The sequence below is a fragment of the Callithrix jacchus genome, chromosome 12 (assembly GCF_049354715.1).
Source record: "Callithrix jacchus isolate 240 chromosome 12, calJac240_pri, whole genome shotgun sequence".
In the NCBI taxonomy this organism is placed as follows: domain Eukaryota; kingdom Metazoa; phylum Chordata; class Mammalia; order Primates; family Cebidae; genus Callithrix; species Callithrix jacchus.
The window spans coordinates 50,701,994-50,727,236 of NC_133513.1; the positions used below are offsets into that span (position 1 = coordinate 50,701,994).

At 44.9% G+C, this 25,243-nt stretch overlaps 1 protein-coding gene across 1 annotated transcript; it reads left to right on the forward strand.

Moving 5' to 3' along the window:
* The first annotated feature begins 1,801 nt into the window (after positions 1-1,801).
* LOC144578803 (52 kDa repressor of the inhibitor of the protein kinase-like) lies at positions 1,802-24,971 on the forward strand. The gene is given in 8 exon segments (XM_078346852.1): positions 1,802-2,026; positions 2,097-3,230; positions 18,947-19,048; positions 20,242-20,330; positions 20,462-20,561; positions 22,467-22,618; positions 24,457-24,638; positions 24,913-24,971. Coding segments are annotated over 8 exon segments (2,043 nt in total).
* The last annotated feature ends 272 nt before the right edge of the window (positions 24,972-25,243 follow it).

Here is a 25,243-nt window from a genome sequence, read left to right on the forward strand (position 1 = left end):
AATCGCTTTTCTTTCTTTTTTTTTTTTTTTTGAGACGGAGTTTCGCTCTTGTTACCCAGGCTGGAGTGCAATGGGGCAACCTCGGCTCACCGCAACCTCCGCCTCCTGGATTCAGGCAATTCTCCTGCCTCAGCCTCCTGAGTAGCTGGGATTACAGGCACACGCCACCACGCCCAGCTAATTATTTTGCATTTTTAGTAGAGACGGGGTTTCACCATGTTGACCAGGATGGTCTCGATCTCTTGACCTTGTGATCCACCCTCCTCGGCCTCCCAAAGTGCTGGAATTACAGGCTTGAGCCACCGCGCCCGGCCCAGAATCGCTTTTCAATTTCTGTCAATAGAGAAGGATTCACCAGGAAACTGCCCAGCCTCTTGTTTGCATGGGCTCCTGACAAGGTTGCGGTGGGAGAGGCTTTAGCAGTGTTACATGGTAATGTGTTTTTACAGACTTTGCAAAAGTAAGCTATTTTAAGTGCAAATGCAGCTACGTTGCTTAATGACAGGGATGTGTTTTGGGAAATGTATCCTTAAGTGACTTGTTGTTGTGCCAACGTCATAAAGTGTAATTACACAAACCTAGATGGTAGAGCCTCCTATACGCCGAGGCTGCCTGGTTATAGCTTATTACCGTACATTCTGTATATGTACCGTATATGCTATAAGAATATGCTAGGCAGGTGTAACACAATGGCAAGTATTTGTGTGTCTAAACATACCTCAGCACAGAAAACGTACAGGGAAAATTTGATATGATAATCTGAAGGGACCACCGTGGTGTATATGGTCCGTCATTGACTGAAATGTCCTCGTGCAGCCCTTGGCTGTAGCTAAGATGGCTGGCTCTTTCCACTCTGATTCCCCTCCACCTCACTGCTTCTCATACCCCTTATGTTGGAGCGCTCATAGGCATTTTTAGGATCTGGCTAGGGATAAGACAGCTACATGTAGTTTACAGTCACTTCTGTGTGTGGTTGTATTCCTTCCAGAGTAGGAATGACTTCCAGGAATATTGTTCTGATTCAGGCAGCAGGGTCAGAGATGACATCTAAATAATAAACATTTCTCCAGCACCTGTTTTCAGAAATATGTCAGCAGTGGAGGAGAAACAAGTAAACAGCCAGAAACTAGTCTATGGAAAACTCTCTCACCCATCATATGTATAGAGTTTCAAGCATGTAAGGCTATTTACATCCATGCCTGTTTAAAATGAAAGTCCTCTCCTGCAGAAAATATACTCAATAAGGCAATATACACACTTGTAACACACAAATATAAATGCGTTTTTTGAGCAATTTCAGTAAATGTGTTTTGTTAGAACTCCTGAGTAGTAAGGCAGAACTAGAGGCATATTACAAATAGAAGTATGCTTTTGTGTGAAATGCAATGTCTTACGCATCTCGCTGTATCTGATTGCACCTTAGCTTGTCTGACATGTTTTATCGTGATGAAGTGTGCAAGTTCTAGATGCGCACACTAAGAAAGATTCAATTTTATAACTTGATATGAAATACTAACATCTAAAGGACAACAAAAAACTCAATCTACTGTTACAAGAAGACTGTCCTCGACAAACTGGATAATGCTTATATCGAATCAAGAAGTATTAAGATTAGATATTGCACAGAAAACTTAAAATGCCCAGTAATCTTATAGCTCCTATATGAAACTTGATAGAAGTATTTTCATTTTGACTGTAGCCATAAGAATTTACATGCTTTCCCTCCTGGCCCCGATGGGCGGGCGGACTGCCCTGAGGAGGTGGGGAGGGGAGGTTTGGGCCAGCCAGCAGGCGGGCTACGATGCCAAACTTCTGCGCTGCCCGCAACTGAACGCGAAAGAGCATGCAGGCCGACCTGGCCTTCTTTAGGTTCCCGCGGGACCCAGCCAGATGCCAGAAGTGGGTGGAGAATTGTAGGAGAGCAGACTTAGAAGATAAAACACCTGATCCACTAAATAAACATTATCGATTATGTGCCAAACATTTTGAGACCTCTATGATCTGTAGAACTATACATTTTGCAGAGGCATCAGAAAACTAAAGAATGATTGGGTTATTTTATTTCTCAAAATTAATTGAAGCAGATACTTGTGAAGTCATTGGGAGAGAATGCATTACCAACAATATTTGATCTTACCAGTCATTCGAACAACCCACATAGTAGACACAGAAAACGAACAAGAGAACTGAGTGAAGACGAAATCAGGACACCGAAACAGAAAAAAATTGATGAAATTTCTGAACAGGAACAAAAACATAAAGAAACCAACAATAGCAATGCTCAGAATCCCAGTGAAGAAAGGGGTGAAAGGCAAGATGAGGACATTTTACCTCTAACCCTTGAAGAGAAGGAAAACAAAGAATACCTAAAATTTCTATTTGAAATCTTGATTCTTATGGGAAAGCAAAATATACCTCTGGATGGACATGAGGCTGATGAAATCCCAGAAGGTCTCTTTACTCCACATAACTTTCAAGCACTGCTGGAGTGCCAGATAAATTCTGGCGAAGAGGTCCTGAGAAAACGCTTTGAGACAACAGCAGTTCACACATTGTTTTGTTCAAAAACACAGCAGAGGCAGATGCTAGAGATCTGTGAGAGCTGTATTCGGGAAGAAACTCTCAGGGAAGTGAGAGACTCACACTTCTTTTCCATTATCACTGACGACGTAGTGGACATAGCAGGGGAAGAGCACCTGCCTGTGCTGGTGATGTTTGTTGATGAATCTCATAACCTAGGAGAGCAATTTGTAGGCTTCCTGCTTTATGAAGCTGATGCCGAAATTTTGGCTGTGAAATTTCACACTATGATAACTGAGAAATGGGGATTAAGTATAAAGTATTGTCGTGGCCAGTCTTACATTGTGTCTAGTGGATTTTCTTCCAAAATGAAAGTTGTTGCTTCTCGACTTTTAGAGAAATATCCCCAGGCTATCTACACACTTCGCTCTTTCTGTGCCTTAAATATGTGGTTGGCAAAATCAGTACCTGTTATGGGAGTATCTGTTGCGTTAGGAACAATTGAGGAAGCTTGTTCTTTTTTCCATCGATCACCAGAACTGCTTTTAGAACTTGACAATGTAATTTCAGTTCTTTTTCAGAACAGTAAAGAAAGGGGTAAAGAACTGAAGGAAATCTGCCGTTCTCAGTGGACAGGCAGGCATGATGCTTTTGAAATTTTAGTAGAACTCCTGCAAGCATTTGTTTTATGTTTAGATGGTATCATTAGAGTGAATCTGCAACCAACAGAATGGGAAAAAATTTTTGCAGTTTACCCATCTGACAAAGGGCTGATATCCAGAATTTACAAAGAACTCAAACAGATTTACAAGAAGAAAACAAACAAGCCCATTCAAAAGTGGGCAAAGGATATGAACAGACACTTTACAAAAGAAGACATACATGAGGCCAACAAACATATGAAAAAATGCTCATCATCACTGGTCATTAGAGAAATGCAAATCAAAACTACATTGAGATACCATCTCATGCCAGTTAGAATGCCATCTAATCTCCACAACAGATTCTGGAGAGGATGTGGAGAAATAGGAACACTTTTACACTGCTGGTGGGAGTGTAAATTAGTTCAACCATTGTGGAAGACAGTGTGGCGATTCCTCAAGGACCTAGAAATAAAAATTCCATTTGACCCAGCAATCCCATTACTGGGTATATATCCCAAGGGCTATAAATCGTTCTACTATAAGGACACATGCACAGGAATGTTCATTGCAGCACTGTTTACAATAGCAAAGACCTGGAATCAACCCAAATGCCCATCGATGATAGACTGGACAGGGAAAATGTGGCACATATACACCATGGAATGTTATGCAGCCATCAAAAATGATGAGTTCGTGTCCTTTGTAGGGACATAGATGAACCTGGAGAACATCATTCTCAGCAAACTGACACAAGAACAGGAAATGAAATACCGCATGTTCTCACTCATAGGCGGGTGTTGAACAATGAGAACACATGGATACTGGGAGGGGAGCACTACACACTGGGGTCTGTTGGGGGGAATAGGGGAGGGACAGCAGGGGGTGGGGAGCTGGGGAGAGATAGCATGGGGAGAAATGCCAGATATAGCTGAAGGGGAGGAAGACAACAAATCACACTGCCATGTGTGTACTTATGCAACTATCTTACATGTTCTCCATATGTACCCCAAACCTAAAATGCAATAAAAATTAAAAAAAGAAAAAGAATTTGCATGCTAGTACCAATGGGATTAACTATCTGCAGTTAAAATAGGTTAGTTCTGTAAATTTTTAAAAAGCATATGGCCTACTTAAGCAGAAAATACAAATGAAAAGAAAAAAGCATATGGCCACAGTGGAAGAAGATTGAAGTGTCTTTCTATTATTTCTAAATAAAACAATATTAGAAAATCCTTCTTATCTATAGATTTTGCTTCCAGAATATTTGTTGAATCTGCCTCCTGCTCTCCATTCCTTACATGCTGCTGTGCTAATTTTCAGGCCCTTGTAGTTTCTAGCCTGAACTTGTGCGGGAGCTTTCTGACTGGTCTTCTAGACTCTAGTCTTACTCCCCTCAAATCTAACTTCCACAGTGCACAAGATGCACTTCTGACTATGTCACTTTCCTTCTTCCCCCCCCCTTTTTTTTAAGAGATGGAGTCTCGGTATGTTGCGCAGGCAGCTGGTTTTGAACACCTGTGCTCAAGTGATTCTCCCACCTCAGCCTCCCAAAGTGCTGAGATTATGGGCATGAGCCACTGCACCCAGCCTGTGTCACTTTCTTACACCATCAGAGGCTCTCCAGAATCAAGTTCAGCCCCTTAGCATGATACATAAGACCGTCACGTCCTCCTCTCCCTTACAACGCTTGCCGCTTTTGAAACGTCGCATTGCTTGTATCCCCTCGCCCCACCCTGTCTCCTCTCTGCACACCTGCGCTCAGGCCTCTCCCTAACCCACAATGACATTTGCTCCTCTTTTCACTTTGGCTGCTCCTACTCATTCTCCAAGATTCTGCTCGATTCCTATCTTTTCTATAAATTCTCTGACTTCCCTTAGACAAGTACACCCATGGAAGGAGCTAGATGGATTGACCCTGAATATTCCGTCAACCCCACCCCGGCAGACAAGATGACCAGGACGACAGTGTCTGTCTCCTGGTAGGAGCTATGTCAGGGAATGAGAGACAGGACACAGCCCCATATGCCTGGCAAAGCCAAGGAAGAGTAAGCAGCAGCCACGCCCCAAAGACCAGCTGTGAGAGCAGGGCCGGTCCACCTGTTAGTGCCGCCTGCTCCGCACTCTCCTGGAAAGCAACACGGAGCACAAGCTCCTCCAGTGATTTCCAGCCCTCCCTCACAGCAACCAGGCCAGCAGATTTCTTGCAGAAAATCTCATGGGTAAAGATGAGTTCACTGTCAAAAAATATCATTTGAGAAGCACCACCATGAAAGGGAGACTTCCACCTGAGGAAACATAATAACCATGCCTAATATTTACTGAGCGTTTATGTTTAAGGCACTATTGCAAACATGAAGTAGGACTATTTTACGCTTGTAATAGTGCCTGACACATGAATATCTTATAAGGTATTTTTATAACCATTTTACAAAGGAAGAAACTGAAGTGTCAAGTGATTAGGTAATTTTCTCCAAAGTCACTTAGCTTAACATGAGAAGCCACAATTTTACCTCAGCTGTCTGGCTCCAGATCTGAAGATTAAACAGAAAAACTAGACAACCAGTAATATGCTTTGAAGTAAGTATAATTAATATTCTAAAATGAGAAAGGATGGAAAAGAATCAATTAGAGATGTTAGAGATGAACAATGTGTTCAGTTTGTATTGCTTGTCATGAAAATAAAAAATACAAATATATTCACAGTTTAAAAAAATAAAACCACCTGAGTGCATGAGCTATGCAGTGGAATGTATGCAGCTGAAGAGCTAATTAGTGAACTGAAAGACTGGAATCCTCCCGGAAAACAGCAGACTGGGATAAATAAATAGAAAATGGAAAAGATCATAGACATGAAAGATAATTCCAGAAGTGCCAACATTCACCGATTGGGTGTTATGAAAAGAGAGAGAAATGGATGTCCAATGAAACATGGTTGATTTGCAACACAAGTTTATTTCCTTTTTCTCCCCAAATTCTAATAAAATGGCAGTCAAGGAACAGCACAGGTAAAATCCTGTAAAATAGCACAGGTAAAATAGCACAGGAGCAAGAGAGGAGAAAACAGCAATTAAGAATTTTGGCACTTATTTTGGAGATAGTATACAATGGAGAGGTGACTTGGAAGAATGGTAGATGCTTTAACTTGGATGCCCCAGAGGAAGAAAATGAGAAGCCAACAGATTCTCTCCCTCCACCCCCAGAGTCTCAGAAAGCCTCCACACTTAAAAAGATGAGGTACAGTGTGAGGCTCTAAACAGCAAAACAGGGGCATAAGTGGAAACCCTAGACCACTTTTCCTACCCTTTTCAGCCAGGAGTCCCCTCCACCCAGGGGAGAAGGGAGAGTATATTTGTCTTATAAATTGAACTGAAGAAACTGTACAATGGGAGGTGTGAGCCACACAGATTTGGGAGGAGGAGATAGGGTCAAGTTTAAACACAAGGATTAAGCCACAATCTACATACTGAATGGTGGGACCCCAGTCCCCAGAGAGTGAGCAACCAAATTTGCAATCTACAGGCAGGGATCTGGAGGATTCATTTGTGGAGAAAAGGATGCCTAACTCCTGAGAATGTGGTAAGTGGATTAAATGAAAGGTATGTATAAAGAGCTCAGCACAACTCCAGACACACAGTAAGTGCACAGTAAATTGTGGCCACCAGGGAGGCAATAGGGCAGGGTGAGGAGGAGCAACAAGCTTCCTCTGGTGCCATCTTCTACTAGTTGGTAGAGGAAGCCTGGTGCACTGTGCACAATGGATTCTGGGCAAGCCCTGACTGAGCTCAAGGGGGAAAAATCCCACGCTTGATTACTGATGTCTGGGCAAGCCCTGAGCTCAAGAGGAAAGAATCCCACGATTGATTGCGGATGTCTGTTATGGGTATGGGGTCCAGGGGACAGGGGAGGGTGAAAGAGAGTAGCAGCCCCAAGCCATACATTTGCCGTCCTGGTCTAGAATTTCCACCATTGCTCCTTTTCTTGTTCATGTCTTGACTGTTTTTAAGGGTGAGAGCTCCCCTGTTTTCAACAACTCTTTTCTGACTCCATAATTTCTCACCCTCCCCAACCCTGAAAATGGTGTAGTCTGCTCCTCTGAGCCCCAATGCTCTTTTCTGTGCTGTTCCTTGATTATTTACAATATAGCATTTTGGGGTTTTAAAAAACTTTCTGGTCTCCTTTCTGCACATACAGGCTGAACATGCCTTGAGGTATGTTTTTGAGAACTAACACGGGGTGGCAAGTCAGAAAATCTGAACTTGCTGTGAATTTGAGCCTGTCTCTTGGAGTCTGTTTCTTCAGTTGAAAAGCAGAACCCTAAGATGCCCTTGCTGCCCATGGTATTTCAGGGATGTGGTGAGAACCAGCATTTCATTGAGCTCTGTGGAGGGGAAAAGCTCTTATGTCCAATCAGGCGCAGTGGCTCATGCCTGTAATCCTAGCACTCTGGGAGACTGAGATAGGCGGATCACCTGAGGTCAGGAGTTTGAGACCAGCCTGGCCAACATACTGAAACCTCACCTCTACTAAAAATACAAAAAACTAGCCAGGTGTGGTGGCACACACGAGTAATCCCAGCTACTTGGGAGGCTGAGGGAGAAGAATTGCTTAAAGTCAGGAGGTGGAGCTTGCAGTGAGCCGAGATTGCACCACTGCACTCTAGCCTGGGCTACAAAGTGAGACCCTGACTCAAAAAAAAAAAAAAAAAAAAGGCTTCATGACCTAATTGTGTGTCCTTGTGCCCCCTCTTGCCACCAAGTCTCAAATCAGAGCTTCTGCAGATGCTCAAGATGCTTTTTCAGCAAAGTAGTAGTATGAGGCTTCCAATGGGAGCAGTGGGCATTTGGCAGACACTGACAACAGCAGAGTTTGGAGAATGGAAAGGAAAAACCAACTTTTTTTTTTTTTTGAGACGGAGTTTCGTTCTTGTTGCCCAGGCTGGAGTGCAATGGCGCGATCTCGGCTCACCGCAACCTCCGCCTCCTGGGTTCAGGCAATTCTCCTGCCTCAGCCTCCTGAGTAGCTGGGATTATAGGCACGCGCCACCGTGCCCAGCTAATTTTTTGTATTTTTAATAGAGACGGGGTTTCACCATGTTGACCAGGATGGTCTCGATTTCTTGACCTCGTGATCCACCCGTTTCGGCCTCCCAAAGTGCTGGGATTACAGGCTTGAGCCACCGCGCCCAGCCTAAAACCAACTTTTCTCGCCTTAAACCGGCAATTGCAAAGTTGAGAGCTGGGAAAGCTAAATTCTGCCATCTGCTGGTCATTTCTATGTTAGCAGCATCAAAGTAGCCATCGTTTTACAAAGCTCTTTTAAACTCAGTAAAGATCAGGAGGGAGGAGATGGCATTTACTGAGCACCTCCTATTTACAAGGAACTGTCTTCAACAGTGCTACAGGTACAGACATAAATCAGCCCTGGATGCTGCTGTTAAAGAGAAAACAGATTCCAGAGAGCCAAGGCTGCCTCCTAATGACTGCGTGCCTTAAGCTTATCCTTCAGCCTCTCTGAACTTGAGTTTTCTCAACAGGTAGACAGACCAGGGTGGTCTCTGAGGATCCAGAAGATCCTTAAAAGATGAAGAGGATGTTGGCAGATGGGTATGAGAAGGAAAAGAAGAGGGCATCCTATGCAGACAAAGAGGAGGGTTTCAAGGGAAGCCCTGACATATATCTCCTCTCACCCCCTTGTTGGTGAAGCCAAGGGCTGAGTTTCTGATCTTTAAGTGCCTGTCTGCCTCTGACGTCTGGTCAGGGGAAGGGACAGAGTAATTGGAAAGACTTCTTGAAGGAAGAGTGAAACAAACACCTGTGTCATAGTTTCCACCAACTTTAAGAAATAGAACTGGGCTGGGCGCGGTGGTTCATGCCTGTAATCCCAGCACTTTGGGAGGCCGAGGTGGGTGGATCACGAGGTCAAAAGATCGAGACCATCCTGGTCAACATGGTGAAACCCTGTGTCTACTAAAAATACAAAAAATTAGCTGGGCATGGTGGCGCGTGCCTGTAATCCTCCAGCTACTCAGGAGGCTGAGGCAGGAGAATTGCCTGAACCCAGGAGGCAGAGGTTGCGGTGAGCCGAGATTGCGCCATTGCACTCCAGCCTGGGTAACAAGAGCAAAACTCCGTCTCAAAAAAAAAAAAAGAACCACGTAATTACCTTTAAAGTATTCTATAATTTATTACATATTATTTGTTATGTAACTTATTTACAACATCCTACAGTTTATGGACATTTAAATTATTTGCCATTGTCTCCAGGTTTGTTTTTCTGGCTAGAATATCCGTGTGCATGGATTTCTTCTTCTCTCTCTCTTTTTTTTTTGAGATGGGGTCTCACTTTGTCACCCAGGCAGGAATGCAGTAGCATGATTACAGCTCCTTGCAGTCTTGACCTCCTGGGGTTGAATTGCTCCTCCCATCTCAGCCTTCTTGAGTGGCTGAGACTACAGACATGCACCTCCACTCCCGACTCATTTTTGTATATCTTTGTAGAGGTGAGATTTTGCCGTGTTCCTCAGGCTGGTTTTGAACTCCTGGGATCAAGCAATCCTCCCGCCTTGGACTCCCAAAGTTCTGAGATTACAGGTGTGAGCCACTGTAACCAGCCATGCATGCTTTACTGTCAATTACATACCCAGGGATGAAACTCTTGGGTTGTAGAGGGTGTATATTTCCAACTTTATAGATCATCCCAATTTGTTACTCAAAGAGGTTGCACCAATTTAAACTCACATCACAAGTATGTGAGTTCTGATTGTTATAGGTAACTAGTCAGACATGAGCAGGACAGGAGAGGGACCCACCCCTACCCCACCCTCACCAGGAGTGTCAGGCAACCATCAGGTCATGGTCAGGCAATTGTTAAACTGTCTCTAATAATTGGTTGCAGCCTGCACCAGGGAAAGGCAGTTTCCCAATAGACAGAAAAAACTTGAAACTGGTGATCAGCAGCTTCCCGATAAGATCTCAGGAGTTGGGAGAGTGAGCTCAAGCATGCACACTAAGAGGCAAATGGTGGAGCTTAACTCCCAGGGACACTCAGCTAGTGAGGGAAGAATGCCTCAAGTGAGCATGCACACAACTCCAGGAAACACACTGCGTGCTCACCTCCCAGCTGCCAGCCGGCCACTGCACATGTGTACAGCCCAGCCCCAGGGAAGAACTGGGGGAGAAGGGATGTAAAACCCTGGAACTATGTCAACATATAAAAACCCAAGTCAAAGGTCAAACAGTGCACTTGATCTGTGAAATCACCCACCTGGCCCTCTTCCAAGTGTACTTTACTTCCTTTTGTTCCCGCTCTAAAGTTTTTAAATAAACGTTCGCTCCCGCTCTAAAACTTGCTTCGGTCTCTCACTCTGCCTTATTATGCCCCTTGGTCAAATTCTTTCTTCTGAGAAAGCAAGAACTGAGGTTGCTGCAGCCCCATACAAATTCGCCACAGGTAACACTATGATTCCCTGTAAAGGCTTGATATTGTCAGATTTTTAAACATTTGCTATTATAGTGGGGTAAAATGTTGTCTTACTGAGTTTTCATTGATTCTTAATAGAAAAAGGCATACAAATTTATTAATGTACAGGCAGGGGAGAATCAGTGATTTCCCAACCTCCTGATGGGGTACAGAAGCTGATATACACTTTTTCATAGGGTAAGGAGGAGATGGGAAACGTAGACAATTCCTTTACAGGGTAGCGAGTGGTGATTAGGGAGAATGATCAACCAGGGAGACTGCAATGAACTTGTAAATGATTCTCTTTGGAATTTGAGTTTGAGAGGCAGGCATTATGTTATGGAAAAGACCATCCGTCCATGTGCGGTTACATTCTTCACTCTTCATTTCCCAGCTTCTAGGACGTCCCCACGTCTTCCCTGTGGATCTCGCGGCACCCACGGGTCACAGAGCAACAAAGGCTGTGGCAGAGTCACCTGGGTCTCCCAGAGCAGAGAAGACCAAGCACTGGACACTGAATGTTTTCACAATTAAAAAAACACATGTTCATACATTAGTTGATACTTTTAGTTTCTTCTGGGAAGATATGTTTATTTCATTTGTCTCTTTTTCTATTGTTTTGTCTTTTTTCTTATTAATATGTAAGATTTAAAATATATATTCTTGGCCAGATGCAATGGCTCATACCTGTAATCCCAGCACTTTGGGAGGCTGAGTTAAGAGGATTGTTTGAACCCCAAAGTTTGAGACCAGCCTGGGCATCACAGTGTGACTCCAGTTTCCACAAAAGTATACAAATTAGCTGAGCATGGTGTCATGTGCCTGTAGTCCCAGCTACTTGGGAGGCTGAGGGTGGAGGATCTTGAGCCTAGGAGGTCAAAGCCACAGTGAGCCATGATTGCACTACTGCAGTCCAGCATGGGTGACCAAGTGAGACATCATCTCTAAATAAATAAATAAAATATGTGTTCTAGAAACAACTCCTTTATCACTTACGTGTATTGTAAGTATTATATCCCATGCCATAGCTTGCCTTTCACTTTCTTCATGTTCTTTTCCTTCTTTTTTTTTTTGAGGCTCGGTCTCACTCTGTTGCCCAGGCTGGAGTGCAGTGGCATGATCTCAGCTCACTGCAACCTCCGAATCCCAGATTAAAGTGATTCTCATGCCTCAGGCTCCCGAGTAGCTGGGACTACAGGTGTGCGCCACCACACCCACCTAATTTTTGTATTTTTAGTAGAGATGAGGTTTCACCATGTTGGCCAGGCTGGTCTTGAACTCCTGACCTTAAGTGGTCCACCTGCCTTGGCCTCCCAAAGTACTGGGATTACAGGCATGAGCCACTGCACCTGGCCCCCTTTCACTTTCTCATAGTGTCATTTGAAGAACAGAAGCTATTAATTATAATGTAATTGTGGTAGGCAGAATTCTCACGACCCTCACCCTTTTATGATGCCCCCTGAAGAGTGGACAGAACCTGTGACTATAGCAGGATATCGCTTCTGTGATCATGTGGCACCTATGGCAAAATGAATCCTGCAGGAGTGACTAGGGTTACTAACTGGCTGCATATGAGTTAATCAAGAGGGAGATTATCTAGGTGGGCTCAGCCTCATCACATGGTCCCTTCAGTCTGGGGTCTAGAGACCAGAGACAGAAACCTTGAAAGTTTCAAAGTGCAGGAAAAACAGGGCAAGCAAATCTGGATGGCTTTTATTTATTTATTTTGAGTCAGGGTCTAGCTTTGTCACCAGGGCTGGCATGCACTGGTGCAATCTCCACTCACTGCAACCTCTGCCTCTTGGGTTCAAGCAATTCTCGAGCATCTGCCTCCCGAGTAGCTGGGACTACAGGCACATGCCATCATGCCCGGGTAATTTTTGTATTTTCTTTACGAGAGACAGGGTTTTGCCATGCTGGCTAGGCAGGTCTTAAACTCCTGACCTCAAGTGATCTGCCCACCCTTGGCCTTCTAAAGTGCTGGGATTATAGGTGGTGATTGAGTCACTGTGCCTGGCCAACGCTGGCTTTGAAGATGGAGACTAAGTGGCAGTGGCAGTACGGATGGCCTCCAGGAACTGAGACCGAGGAGCCTCCATCCTACAGCTAGAGGGAGCTAAATCTGCCACAAGCATGTGAAAGTGAAAGAGGACTCAGGGCTCCCGGTGAGAACAGCCCTGCCGCAGCTTGATTGAAGCTGGCAAGACCAGAGCGGAAAGCCCAGACACACCACGCCTGGGTCTCTGCCTCACAGATCCACGAGGTGACAGATGGTTTTAAGCTGCTAAATTGGAGGATTGGTCATGCAGCAATAGCAGACAAATGCAGTAGTTATATCCATCAGCACTTTTCGGTATTTATTTCACTTTCTGAGCTTAAAAAATCATTCTCATGATAGATATTTTCTTCTAAAAGTTTTACAGTTTTAATTTTTCACATTTAAGCATTTAAAGTCAATTTTTTTCTATGGTATGAAGCAGAGCCCTGACTCCCTCTTTCCCCATAAGGATAACAATTTTCCTGGTACTTCTGGGAGCCCATCATTTCTTCACAGATCTGCAATTACCATTCAGTCATGAGTCAAATTTCTATGCAAAGGAGAGCTGGCTTCTGGCCTCCTTATTTTGTGTCGTTATTTAATTTGTCTATCATTGTGTAATTGTGTGAACAGTCTGTCTTAATTAGTATAGCTCTCTAGTTATCTGCTAGATGTCTGGTGCAGTAACTTACCTATCTTGTTCTTCAAGAGTATCTTGGTTTTTGGCTCTTTCAAGTAAAATAGATGATCAAATTTCATACGAAAACCTGTTACAGCCAGGCATGGTGGCTCACACTTGTAATCCCAGCACTTTGGGAGTTCGAGGTGGGCGGATCACCTAACGTCAGGAGTTTGAGACCAGCCTGGCTAACATGGTGAAATCCCATCTCTACTAAAATTACAAAAATTAGCCAGGCATGGTGACACCTTCCTGTAATTCCAGACCCTCAGGAAGCTGAGGCAAGAGAATCACTTGAACCTAGGAGGCAGAGGTTGCCGTGAGCCCAGATTGCACCACTGCATTCCAGCCTGGGTGATAGCAGAAGACTCTGTCTCATTAAAAAAAAAAAAAAAAAAGTTCAACATGGAGTTCCTATTTGACTCAGCAATTTAATTTATCAGTGTAGACCCAAAGGAAATGAAAACATATGTCTACACAAAACCTTGTACACAAATGTTCATAGCAGCATTATTCACCATGGCCAACAAGTGCAAACCACTCAAATGTCCATCAACTGGTAAATTAAATGTAGTACATCCATACAATGGAATATTGTTCAGCAATAAAAAGGAATGAAGTACTGTTACATGCTGTGATGTGGATAAATCTTTAAAATCTTATGCTAAGTAGAAGAAGACATTCACCAAAGAACATATGGTGTATTCAATTGGTATGAAATGCCCAGAACGGCGAACCTGTAAGACAGAAAGTAAATGAGTAATTGCTTAGGGCTGAGGGCATTGAGCGGAAATGGGGAGGAACTGCTAATAGGTGTGGGGTTTCCTTTTGGAGTGATGAAAATGTTCTAAAGTCGATTGTGGAGGTGGTTGCACAACTCTGTAAATACACTACAAAACATTTAATTGTACATTTCATGGTGTTTGAATTATCTGTCAATAAAGCTGTTCTTTTAGGAAGAGGAGGTTCTCCTTCTTGCTTCCCTTCCTTCTCCATGCCTGGCTGGAAGGCAGATGTGACGACCCGAGTTAATGCAGCTGCATCAATCTGCTGGGATGGCAAATGCACAGGAGGATGATAGAGAAAAAATATGCAAACACTTGAGTTCCCAACATCGCAGGACACTCTATCTGCCCTGGACTGTCTTCCATGCGTCATATGGCAGAGAAATCAATTTCCAAGTTGCTCAAACCTCTGTAATTTTAGCCATCTTTGTCACAGCAACCTGACCCAAATCTGAACTTACGCAGTGCTTATAGATGGTTCCTGGTGAAATGAAGGAATACAGATATCTGTTTTGTTGTTGTTTTGAGACAGGGTCCTTCTGTGTCGCCCAGGCTGGAGTGCTGTGCTGCAATCACAGTTCACTGCAGCCTTAACCTCCAGGGCTCAAGCAACCCTCCCACCTCAGCAGGGTGTGCGGCCTTCATTGCCTGCCACAGTTTGATGCCAAGGTCATCGTACAGATAAGAAGACTTACCTTCCTCTATCAACAAAATTCCAGAAAAAAAATCCATGTTTCCAGGCCAAAAGCTGGACCCTGCTAAAAAATAACTTATTAAGCAAAGAAGCCCATGAGCCTAAGGTAATCCTGGGTCTGGGTTTCTTAAAGTGTCGAAGACTGAAACTGAGTCTTTGTATCTGAGTCACATCCAGATGTGACCTTGAAGCAAATGCATATTACCAGGCCATCCTCCAGGCCTGTGGATCAGCCTTTGTAGACCTGGGACCCAGGATGTGCGTTTTGAAACAGTGAAGCAAGCACAACAAGCCCAAGTCTCCTGATTCTGGATCCTGACTCTGCCAGGGCCAGCAGCTAGTGTGTGTGTGTGTGTGTGTGTGTGTGTGTGTGTGTGTGTGTGTCTGTATGCGTGGGTCTGTGTTATGTATGTGTATGTATGTATGTGTATGTGTGTTTCTGTGTATGTGCGTGTGCATGTGTTCATAATATGATGAAGTGTTTAAAAATAGAGCCCTTGGAATATGACAGATCTAGCTTCTTATTCCACCTTTGAAATTTACTAGCAGGTTATATACCACTCTGAGCCTCAGTTTCCTTATTTGTCAAATAAAAATGTTAATTATTACTACTGCATAAAATTCTGATAATATTAATGAGGTGATAGAGGCAAAATGTGTAAAGTACTTAGCTCTGAGGCTGGCACTTAGAAAACACTCTATTAGTGACAGCTGCTGCTGCTGTTTTTATGATGAGTACATCACAATGACAATTCGTCACCTACCTGAACTCCATCTATGTATGTCCCTTCACCCACAAATTTTCTTTTATTTGCGATGAAGTTTCACTCTTGTGGCCAAGGCTGAAGAGCAATGGCCCAATCTCAGCTCACTGCAGCCTCCACCTCCCAGGTTCAAGCGATTCTCCTGCCTCAGCCTCCCAAGTAGCTGGGATTACAGGTATGTGCCACCACACTCAGCTAATTTTTTGTATTTAGGAGAGATGGAGTTTCACCATGTTGATCAGGCTGGTCTCAAACTCCTGACCTCAGGTGATCCACCCACCTTAGCCTCCCAAAATGCCAAGATTACAGGTGTGAGCCGGTGCGGCTGGTCCCCAAATTTTCTTTTGTCTCCACTCACACCCTTGCTTTCCCTCTCAGAGGCAGACCTGCCCCTCCGCCCCTCAGAATTCACCCCCTCCGCACAACCACTGCAGATCCTGTTCTATTTCCTGACCTTTGATAAAGAGCTTTTCTCTATTAATCTTTAGCCTATCATGCATTTTCTTCTGTATTTTCAATCTCACTTTTCACTAGTTCTGCTCGCTTAGTCCATAGACATACTCAGGGTTCCCATCCCAAAATGCCTGCCTCTGAACCTGCCATACACTGGGTCAACCAATCCTTTCCACCTTCATAGCCAACTTCACCAAAGAACATTCTCCGTTTGCTGCAGCCACCTCTGCTTCACCTTGCTGGCTCCTGAATACTGCAGTCCTCTAGTGGTCTGCCCTTACTTTTCCTCTCCTTCCTAGGCCATTTCCTTTATTTCCATTTTTCTCAGCAAGTATATCAATGCAGGTGGCCGTCAAAACTGTACCAAGGGTCTGGCCTTCCCTGTCCAAGCTGATTCTCCCAGGCTAGCAAAACATTTCCAACCTGCCAGTTGGTCAAATCCACATCTGATCATCTCTCCAGCACCTCAAACTGCACTTCCCATAACTCATTTCCTGCCTCTATGTCAATATCTCCTCCTGCCTCACCATATTATATTCTGTACCACACTCTGCACCTGAGACCTAAAGCACCACAAGCAACACTGACTCCACACTTCCCTCCCTCATGCCAAATTCTCCCTCTCTGTGGGGAGTGTCCCAAAAGGTCTTGATGAATTTTAAGCTTTAATAGTTTAATGTGCTACAAATTTACTAAAAAAAAAAAAACCCAGCATTTACATGTTTAGTTTTATTTTCTGCTTACTATTTTTATGAATTATTCATAATAATTAAAAAATTTATTTATTGTATTACTCCTTCTTACTGTAGAATAGAGCAAAAAGTCTTTTTTTTAAGAAAATTTGATTCACAGGGTGCATGTGCAGGTTTGTTACATAAATATGCTGCATATTCCGAGGTCTGGGGTAAGAATAGTCCCGTCACCCAGGTAGTGAGTATAGCATTCAGTAAGTAGTGATTCTCCCTTCCACATCAGCCTCCCAAGCGGCGAGGACCACAGGCATGCACCACCATGCCCAGCTAAGATTTTTATTTTTTGTAGAGATGAGGTCTCACTCTGTTGCCCAGGCTGGTTTCAGACTCCCAGGCTCCGGTGTTTCCCCTGCCTCAGCCTCCCAAAGTGCTGGGACTATAGGCCACGGCACTGGCTGACGTGTTTTTTTTTTTTAATTGAGCATAACATCTGTATTTTCCAAAGATGTCCTAATATACACCCAAATCTACGTGTCCATGAAATGCTGGCATGCCTCCATCGAGACTTCTTTGTTTTTGTTCTCCTTCTTATTTACACAAAATATAAAATGTTTTCGTTTCACCATTTTTGAGTGTACAATTCAGTGTCACCAAAATTTCACCTGTTTTGAGTGTATAATTCAATATCATCAAGTAAAATCACAGTGTTATACAACCATCACTATTATCCATCTTCAGAACATTTTTACCATCCTAGTGGAAACTCTACATAATAACACCTCACTGCTCCTGTCTCCAGCACCTGGTAACCTCTAATCTACTTTTTGCTAGTTCTGCTCCCTTAGTCCATAGACATACTCAGGGTCCCCATCCCAAAACGCCTGCCTCTGAACCTGCCACACACTGGGTCAACCCATCCTTTCCACCTTCATACCCAGCTTCACCAAACCTCTAGGCTACCTTTTATCTCTATGAATTTGCCTATTTTAGGCGCCTCATATAAGTGTGATCACACAGCACTTGCCCTTTGGTGTCTGGTTTGTTTCACTTCACGTAACGTTTTCAAGGTTCATCCGTGTTGTAGCATGTAACGAAATGTAATTGCTCTGTAAGTGTGAATAACGCTCCACTGTGTGTATCTACCACATTTTGTGTATCCAGTCATCTCCTAATGGGCATTTAGGTTATTTCCTCCTTTTGTTTTTTGTGAATATGAATAATGCTGCAATGAACACTGGCATTTGAGTGTGTGTTCAAGTTTCTGCTTCTACTTCTTGGGAATATAGACCTAGAAGTGGAATTGCTGGGTCCTGTCGTAATTGCATGATTGAACTTTTTGGAATAAACTACAAAACCACTTTCATGATGGCTGCAGCATTTTACATTCTCACTAGAAGGGTTTTGATTCATTTTGAGTCACCTTCATTCTTTTGCAAGTGGACATCAAGTTTCCCAGCACCGTTTGTTGAATACTGACATTTCCCCATGGGATGATTTTGGCATTTATGCTTAAATCAATTAACAATATATGTGAGGGCTTCTTTCAGAACTCTCCATTCTATTGCAATGGAGCATCTATCTTTAGCCAACACCACACTCTTCTTATTACTACAGTTTCTTGTTGTTGTTGTTGTTGTTACAAACTCTCACTCTGTCACCAGGCAGGAGTGCAGTGGCGTGATCTCAGCTCCCTGCAATCTCCACCTCCCAAGTTCAAGCAATTCTCCTGCCTCAGCCCCCTGAGTAGCTGGGACTGCAGACGCATGCCACCAGCTACGTTTTATATTTTTAGTAGAGATGGGGTTTCACCATGTTGCTGAGGATGGTCTCGATCTCTTGATCTCATGATCCACACACCTCGGCAAATGTTTATTGACCCCTATCATCTGTTCAGATGCTGTGTGAATGCTGAGCTTATAGCAGTGAAAAGGTTCACACTATAATGGGAATTTTATTCTAGTGTAGTGTCACACAAAAGTGAATTGATATTTTTTAAATGGTCCTCGGAATTAGTTTAATCACAACCACTCATGGAGCAGTGGCATGCATTGTGTGCCTGTATGTAATGAAAATAGACTCAGAGAGACAGCAGAACTTGCCCAGGTGCCAGGTAGAACCAGAGGCAGAATTCAAACCCAGATTGGAACCTGAGGCTGTGGCTCATCACCTCTGAATTCAGTGCCTCTGAATTCAACAAAGGAGCTTTCTTTTTTCTGCAGGGCCACTTGGAGAAGACAGCCAGAGTGGAATGTGGAGACTTCTGCCACACTGGGGACAGAGCAACTGTGGAGGAAGAGGTCTACATCCAGTTCCTGGGGAGGGTGAGGATGTCATTGATGCCTCTGGGTAGATGTGGTTGATGCTGGGCTGGCTGTGGTCACCCTCACATGCCCCATGGGATCTTGCTTGCCCAGATATTTTTTCATGTATTGGGAACGGACCCTCAGACTAATCTGTATAGAGCCGTGTCTACAGTGTTCTGATCCCAGGTTTTGGTGAAACTCCTTAACCCCTCCATACAGAAGAATCAATCAAAATGAAATTCAAGAGGCTCTGGAGGAGGAGCCATAATAAGACAATTTAAAGTGGGAGAACGGGATTAGGGAGGGAGACTGTCTGGGTCCCCAAGGGTTCGGGGAGCTTTTTTCATGTCTGTGCTCCTCTAATGCACCACAAAATGTCACAGGACAAATATGGTAATAATAATAGCAGCTAACCTTTAGCTATTGTTTATTTTTATTTATTATTATTATGAATCTATATAGTATAATTCTGTGAATACAATACATCTATTAAGAATAGATCGATAAATCTGTTATTATAAATCTATTCACTATTATAAAGCTATTATTTATTATAATTACTTAGCTAACGTGGAGTACTTCCTATGTGAAAACACTGTTCTTAGTGCTTTATAGAACTCACCTGTCAATGCTGGAAGGGAGATGCGATTATTATCCCTATTTTACTGATGAGGAAACCGGTTGGCTGACCAGTAAGGAAATTTGCCTCAAGTCTGGAAGATAGCACAGGGCACAGTCCAGATTTGAACTGAGGTAGTCTGGCTCTCAGCCCCTGTTCCTAATCCCTACATGATTTTTTAAATGTCACGTTATGCTACAGTAACAATTTCTCTTGGACATTTTAGAGAAATGAATGGGATTTTTATAAAAATCATAAAACATGATGTACTGGAAATGTGCACGGGAGTAGATTTTAAATGCGCTCACCACAAAAGAAAAAAAGAGGTAATTATGTGAGATGATGGATATACTAGTGTGCCTGAGTGTGGTCACGGTGTTGGTATGTGCATGTACATCCAAACGTCATGTTTTATCCCTTAAATATATATAATAAAAGCCAAAAATCATGCTGATCCAATGGGAAATAGTGAGCAGAATTTGTATAACTGTTTAAGACCAAGTTGGAGGCTTTCACGAGATTTCCCGTTGCGGGAAGCTGCTTGGGCCAAGAGCCGAGGGGACTAAGCATTCCCCCTCCTCTGTCAGTACAGGCCGTGAGGCGAGAAGCCCTGACCGGAGTCCTGTATTTCTCAGCCTATGATGTCCAGATCTTCACATTTGGGCCCCATGGCACAGACAGGTCAGGGGTCTCTGGCTTCCTATGACCTCTATCCTCTGTGCCAAGGAAAGCTGTGACTATCTAAAGCAGGAGATTTGAGGACTTCGTTCACCCCAGCCCTGGCATCTGCCCCAGAACCCTTCATTCTCCAGGTGCCACGTTGGGCCTGCAGAGATGGAGAGCACTTTGGCGGAGCACCCAGCAGTGGCAGAGTCAGCTGGTCTGAGCAGCCCAGACCCGATTCGAGGGGAGGTGAGAAGAACACAGAAATCATCGTGTCTGTGCGTGGGCACTAGGAATGCAGGTGCCAAGGAAACTTCCAGGCTTTGCCTGGGCAACCTTGGTGGAAGGAGGGCATAGTGTGCATGTGCACTTACATGGTACCGTGACCTGGGGGCACAGTGGCCTCTCTGTAGCTCTGAAGATAAGAATGACAGATTATATTTAGTGAGCACTTACTATATGCCAAATAGTTTCACTCTCACAGAATGGAATAATCTAAGAGGTCTTCTACTCTTTACAGATGAGGAAAGAGAAGCAGAAGGAGCTTGAGTAACTGTCCACATCACACAGATACTAAGGGGTGGGGCCAGAATGGCATCTCAGAAACGTGGCCCCAGAACATACATGCATCTGTTTAGTAAAAGGTGCTTATTCAACGCCTTCTATAGGCAAGGCCTTGTGCAATAGTACGGGAATAGCATTACTAATATAAGAATAATAAGTTGTTAGTAATTGTCAAATGCCCATTGGGTTCCAGGCACAGGATTGTATATACAATAATAGTAAAAATGATGATGAAAATGTTGATGAAGGAATAATAATAAATGCAAACTAACTGGATGTTTTATATGTATTATCTCATGGAAGCTTTGAGAAACCCAAATGAGGAATGGAACCTTTATTGCTCCTATTTTACAGAGAAGGAAACTGAGGGTAAGACGAGGTCAGGTAACTTTTCAAGGCATGGAGTGGAAACCAGAAATACAGGGATTTGCACCTGGTCCTATTCTTCTCCAAAACCACCGAGGGTCCAATTTCACCTTGTTTTTCCATTCACTCAATAAATATGGACTTATTTATTTTTTTTTGAGACAGTGTTTCGCTCTCGTAGCTCAAGCTAGAGGGCAGTGGTGTGATCTCAGCTCATGTAACCTCCATTTCCTGGGTTCTAGCAGTTCTCTCATCTCAGCCTCCCAAGTAGGAGGAACTACAGGTGTGCGCCACCACACCTAGCTAATTTTTGTATGTTTAGTAGAGATGGGGTTTCACCACATTAGCCTGGTCTCAAACTCCCGATCTCTGGTGATCTGCTCACCTCAGCCTCCCAAAGTGCTGGGATTACAGGCGTGAGCCACCGCACCTGGCCAATATCGACTTTTTAAGCTATGTAATAGGTTGACACTCACTGTGAGCCTCTGCCCTCATTCTGGAAGCTCAACCACCAGCTCCACTTGAGTGTCCTCTGGAAACTCAACCACCTGCCACACCCGAGGGTCCTCTAGGAACTCAACCACGAGCTCCACTTGAGTGTCCTCTGAGAACTCAGTTACCTCCTCCACTTGAGTATCTTCCAGGACCTCATCCACCTCCTGTGGCCATGGTTCTTTCCGGATCTCATTCACCTCCAGCACGTGTCTGTCCTCTGGGACTTCATGTACCTCCTACAAGGGTCTGTCCTCCAGGACCTCTTCTACCTCCTGCATGTGTCTGTGTTCTGGAAGCACATTCATCTCCTACATCTATCTGTCCTCTGGGAGGACACCTCTGGGAGGTGTCTGTCCTTTAGGACCTCATCCACCTCCTGCAACTGTTGGTCCCTAGGACCTCATCCACCTCCTGCAGCTGTTGGTCCTCATCCATTTGCTGCATATGTCTGTCTCTGGGTACCTCATTCACCTCCTACATGTGCCTGTCCTCCAGGACCTCATTCACCTTTTGTAACTGTCTTTCCTTTGGGACCTCATCCATCTTTTTGTGCTGTGAGGCCTCTGGGACCTCTGACTACTTCTCCACTTAGTAACCTCTGGATCCTCAGCCACCTCTTCTACCTGGGTGGCCTCTGGCCCATCAACTACAATGTTCAAATGAATCTCCTCTGCTACGTCAATAATCTCCACTCGTGGCCTCTGGGACTTCAGCCATCTCCTCCACCAGGGTCTCTTCCAGTACATCCGCCACCTCCTCCACTTGATGGGCTTCTGCTGTCTGAACCGACTCCTCCGGGACCTCAACCACCTCCTCTACCCATGTGGCCACTGGGACTTCAACCACCGTCTCCACCTATACCACTTGAGTTTATCTGAACGGTATGAACTGACTTGCAAAACGGATACATCTTTCCTTTTTTGAATAAATAGAAATGTCACAGATTGTACTGCAGAGCTTTGCAATACAAGGGTAGCACTGGCTGAGGAAGTGGTCACTTTGCTCCAGTTTCTGAGAGTACAAGTCAGTTGCATTATTTCCTCATCATGACGTTGGCAGCAGGTATCTTCTGTAGATGAGGAAAGAGAGTTTTATTCTTGGATGGGGGCAACAGAGTTTCACTCTGCCACGCAGGCTGGAGTGCAGTGGTGCAATCCTGGCTCACTGCAACCTACACCTCCAGGGCTCAGGTGATCCTTCCCCCTCAGCCTCCAGAGTAGCTAGGACTACAGGTGTGCAACACCACGCTTGGCTATTTTTTCTTTCTCTTTTTGTTTTTTTTGCTTTTTGTAGAGACTGCATTTCACCATGTTGCTCAGGCTGGTCTCAAGCTCCTGGATTCATCCCATCTGCCCACTTTGGTTCCAAAGTGCTGAGTTTACAAGCGTGAGCCACTGTGCCCAACCAGAGATTGTTTCTAGGAGCCAGAAATACCAGTTTGCAGGCGTGTGTGGAACCTGGGCCCTATGGCCCGCTCTGTGAGGGATGAGACCCCTCCCTGGCTTGCAGGGCGTCCTGTGTCCTGTGGCAGAGAGACCCACACTGAAGGGCACAGAGCTTCTGGCCACCACTAATGGAAGCACAAGTGAGGGGACCCAGGGTGCAGAAGGAGGTGACAGAATCTCCTGGGAATAAACAGGAGGCCGTGGAAGGTGAAGAGGGGAGGTGTCACATGGGGTTTGTTGAACTCAGGTGGAGCTGGAAGGCTGCTCCTGGCCGGGCAAGCAGTGTGAGCGGGAGCGTGGAGGCTGCGTGAGGGCCACACGAAACTGCCATGGGAGAGCTCAGATAGCACAGTGTGCACAGAGAACCACCCCGCCCGGCACTTCGCCGTTGCCCTACAGCCTTTAGTCCATTATCTGTAGGAGAGATGATTCTTTCCCTGGGTGTGTGAAGGCTCTGGATCAGAGTGGATGAATGTCTAGAGGTCTGGAGAATGTAACTCGGTTCTGTCAAGGGGCCCTGTTTCCCTGAGTTTTTATGGCCCAAGGAGACTAACAATGAGGCTGGGTCTGTTTCAGTGGAGCTGCGGCCTTGGCCTTCAGAATGAGGCTGACTCTGGCAGGGAACTCAAGGCCAGTCCTGAGCTGCTCTGGCATCCTCTCATCCCCAGCACCCTCTCCTTCCCACCCGCGATGCTCAGCTTTGCACCTCCTACCCTTGGCATGCAAAATCCTCCCCTTCCCTGTGTCTTTGCTGCCTGAGCCCAGACACCAACTCTCAGTGGGGCTCAGAGCCCCAGCTTTCTCACAAATGAGCTGGGAATGATGCGGTTATGAGGTCATGATGAGGACAAGGAGGCCAAGCCCATAGGAAAGCATCTTGCAGAATAGCTGGTGTGGGAGAGCCCCCAGCCCCGACTGGTTGAATGAAAACGTCCTCAGAAGGTCAGCAAAAGATCTTTATTGAAGTTCATCAAACAAACCTTAGGGTATAACAGCTCAGGCCCTGGGATTTCCAGTCTCTGTTTCAAAACTAAGGGAAAGCACCTGTCTCCAAGATGAGAATTCAGATCCTTACGGGATGAAGAGATTATAAAAATGCACACACAGTTAAACTCAGATTGATATCTGTAATCTGTAGACAATTATTCTCCAGACACAGATGCAGCCACACTCAGAAGTATTCATCAGGGGCACAGATAGTTCATAGAAGACAAAATGTGTACTGGGCAAAAGAAGGTCTCCTAGAAATAAACCAAAATCTTTTTACCTTACAGGATAATTTTGAAATTTGAGGGTCTCCTGGGCCTTGATATCTTGGAAAAGTCTCCAGCCTATTTTGTGCTCCACGCCCAGTACTACCTCCTCTCTCTCACCTCCATGGTGTTTCCCTTAATAAACACTCACAGTCCTGCCTTTCTGGGCGTCTGCTTCCTGGAGGACCAGTTCACACCCCAGGGTATACCAGGTGTGACTCCTCATACATGGTTCAAACCCAGGCAGATACTGCCGTGCTGGACACAGAAGCAGGGTTACCCTTCGGGGAGTGTTGACTGGGAAGGGCCTGAGGCCACCTTCTGGGGTGGGGAATATCCTGTCTCAAGCCATGGGTGGAGGTTTTTGTGCTCATTCATTCTAGAAATAGTCACTGAGTGCCTAGTGACTGCCAGTGGTGCCTTGTGAGCAGATAGACAGGAATCTATCTTCATGAGGGGGCCACCTTCTCCTAACAGGGAGTAGAAGGGGGCCCAGCAGCAGCTGTGGAGCCAGTGAGGAGCCTCGCAGAGGCTAAGGGTTGTCAGAGCCCTCTCCCCACTGACCCAGCTGCCCGCGGTAGCACCGACTCTGGGGGTAGACATTTCTCAGTGAGTCCTGTGCCCCCCACCATCTTCCTGTAATTTTTAAATTGTGTGATAGGCAGAGGGCGGTGGTGAGAGGCTCACTGAGTGGGCCTGGAGAGGAGGAGAGAACACAGGGATGAGGTCAGTCCGTGGAGGGGACAGGCAGAGAGAAGGGATGAGAGAGGGAGGGGAAGAACAGAGAGAAAAAGAAAGATGAGGACAG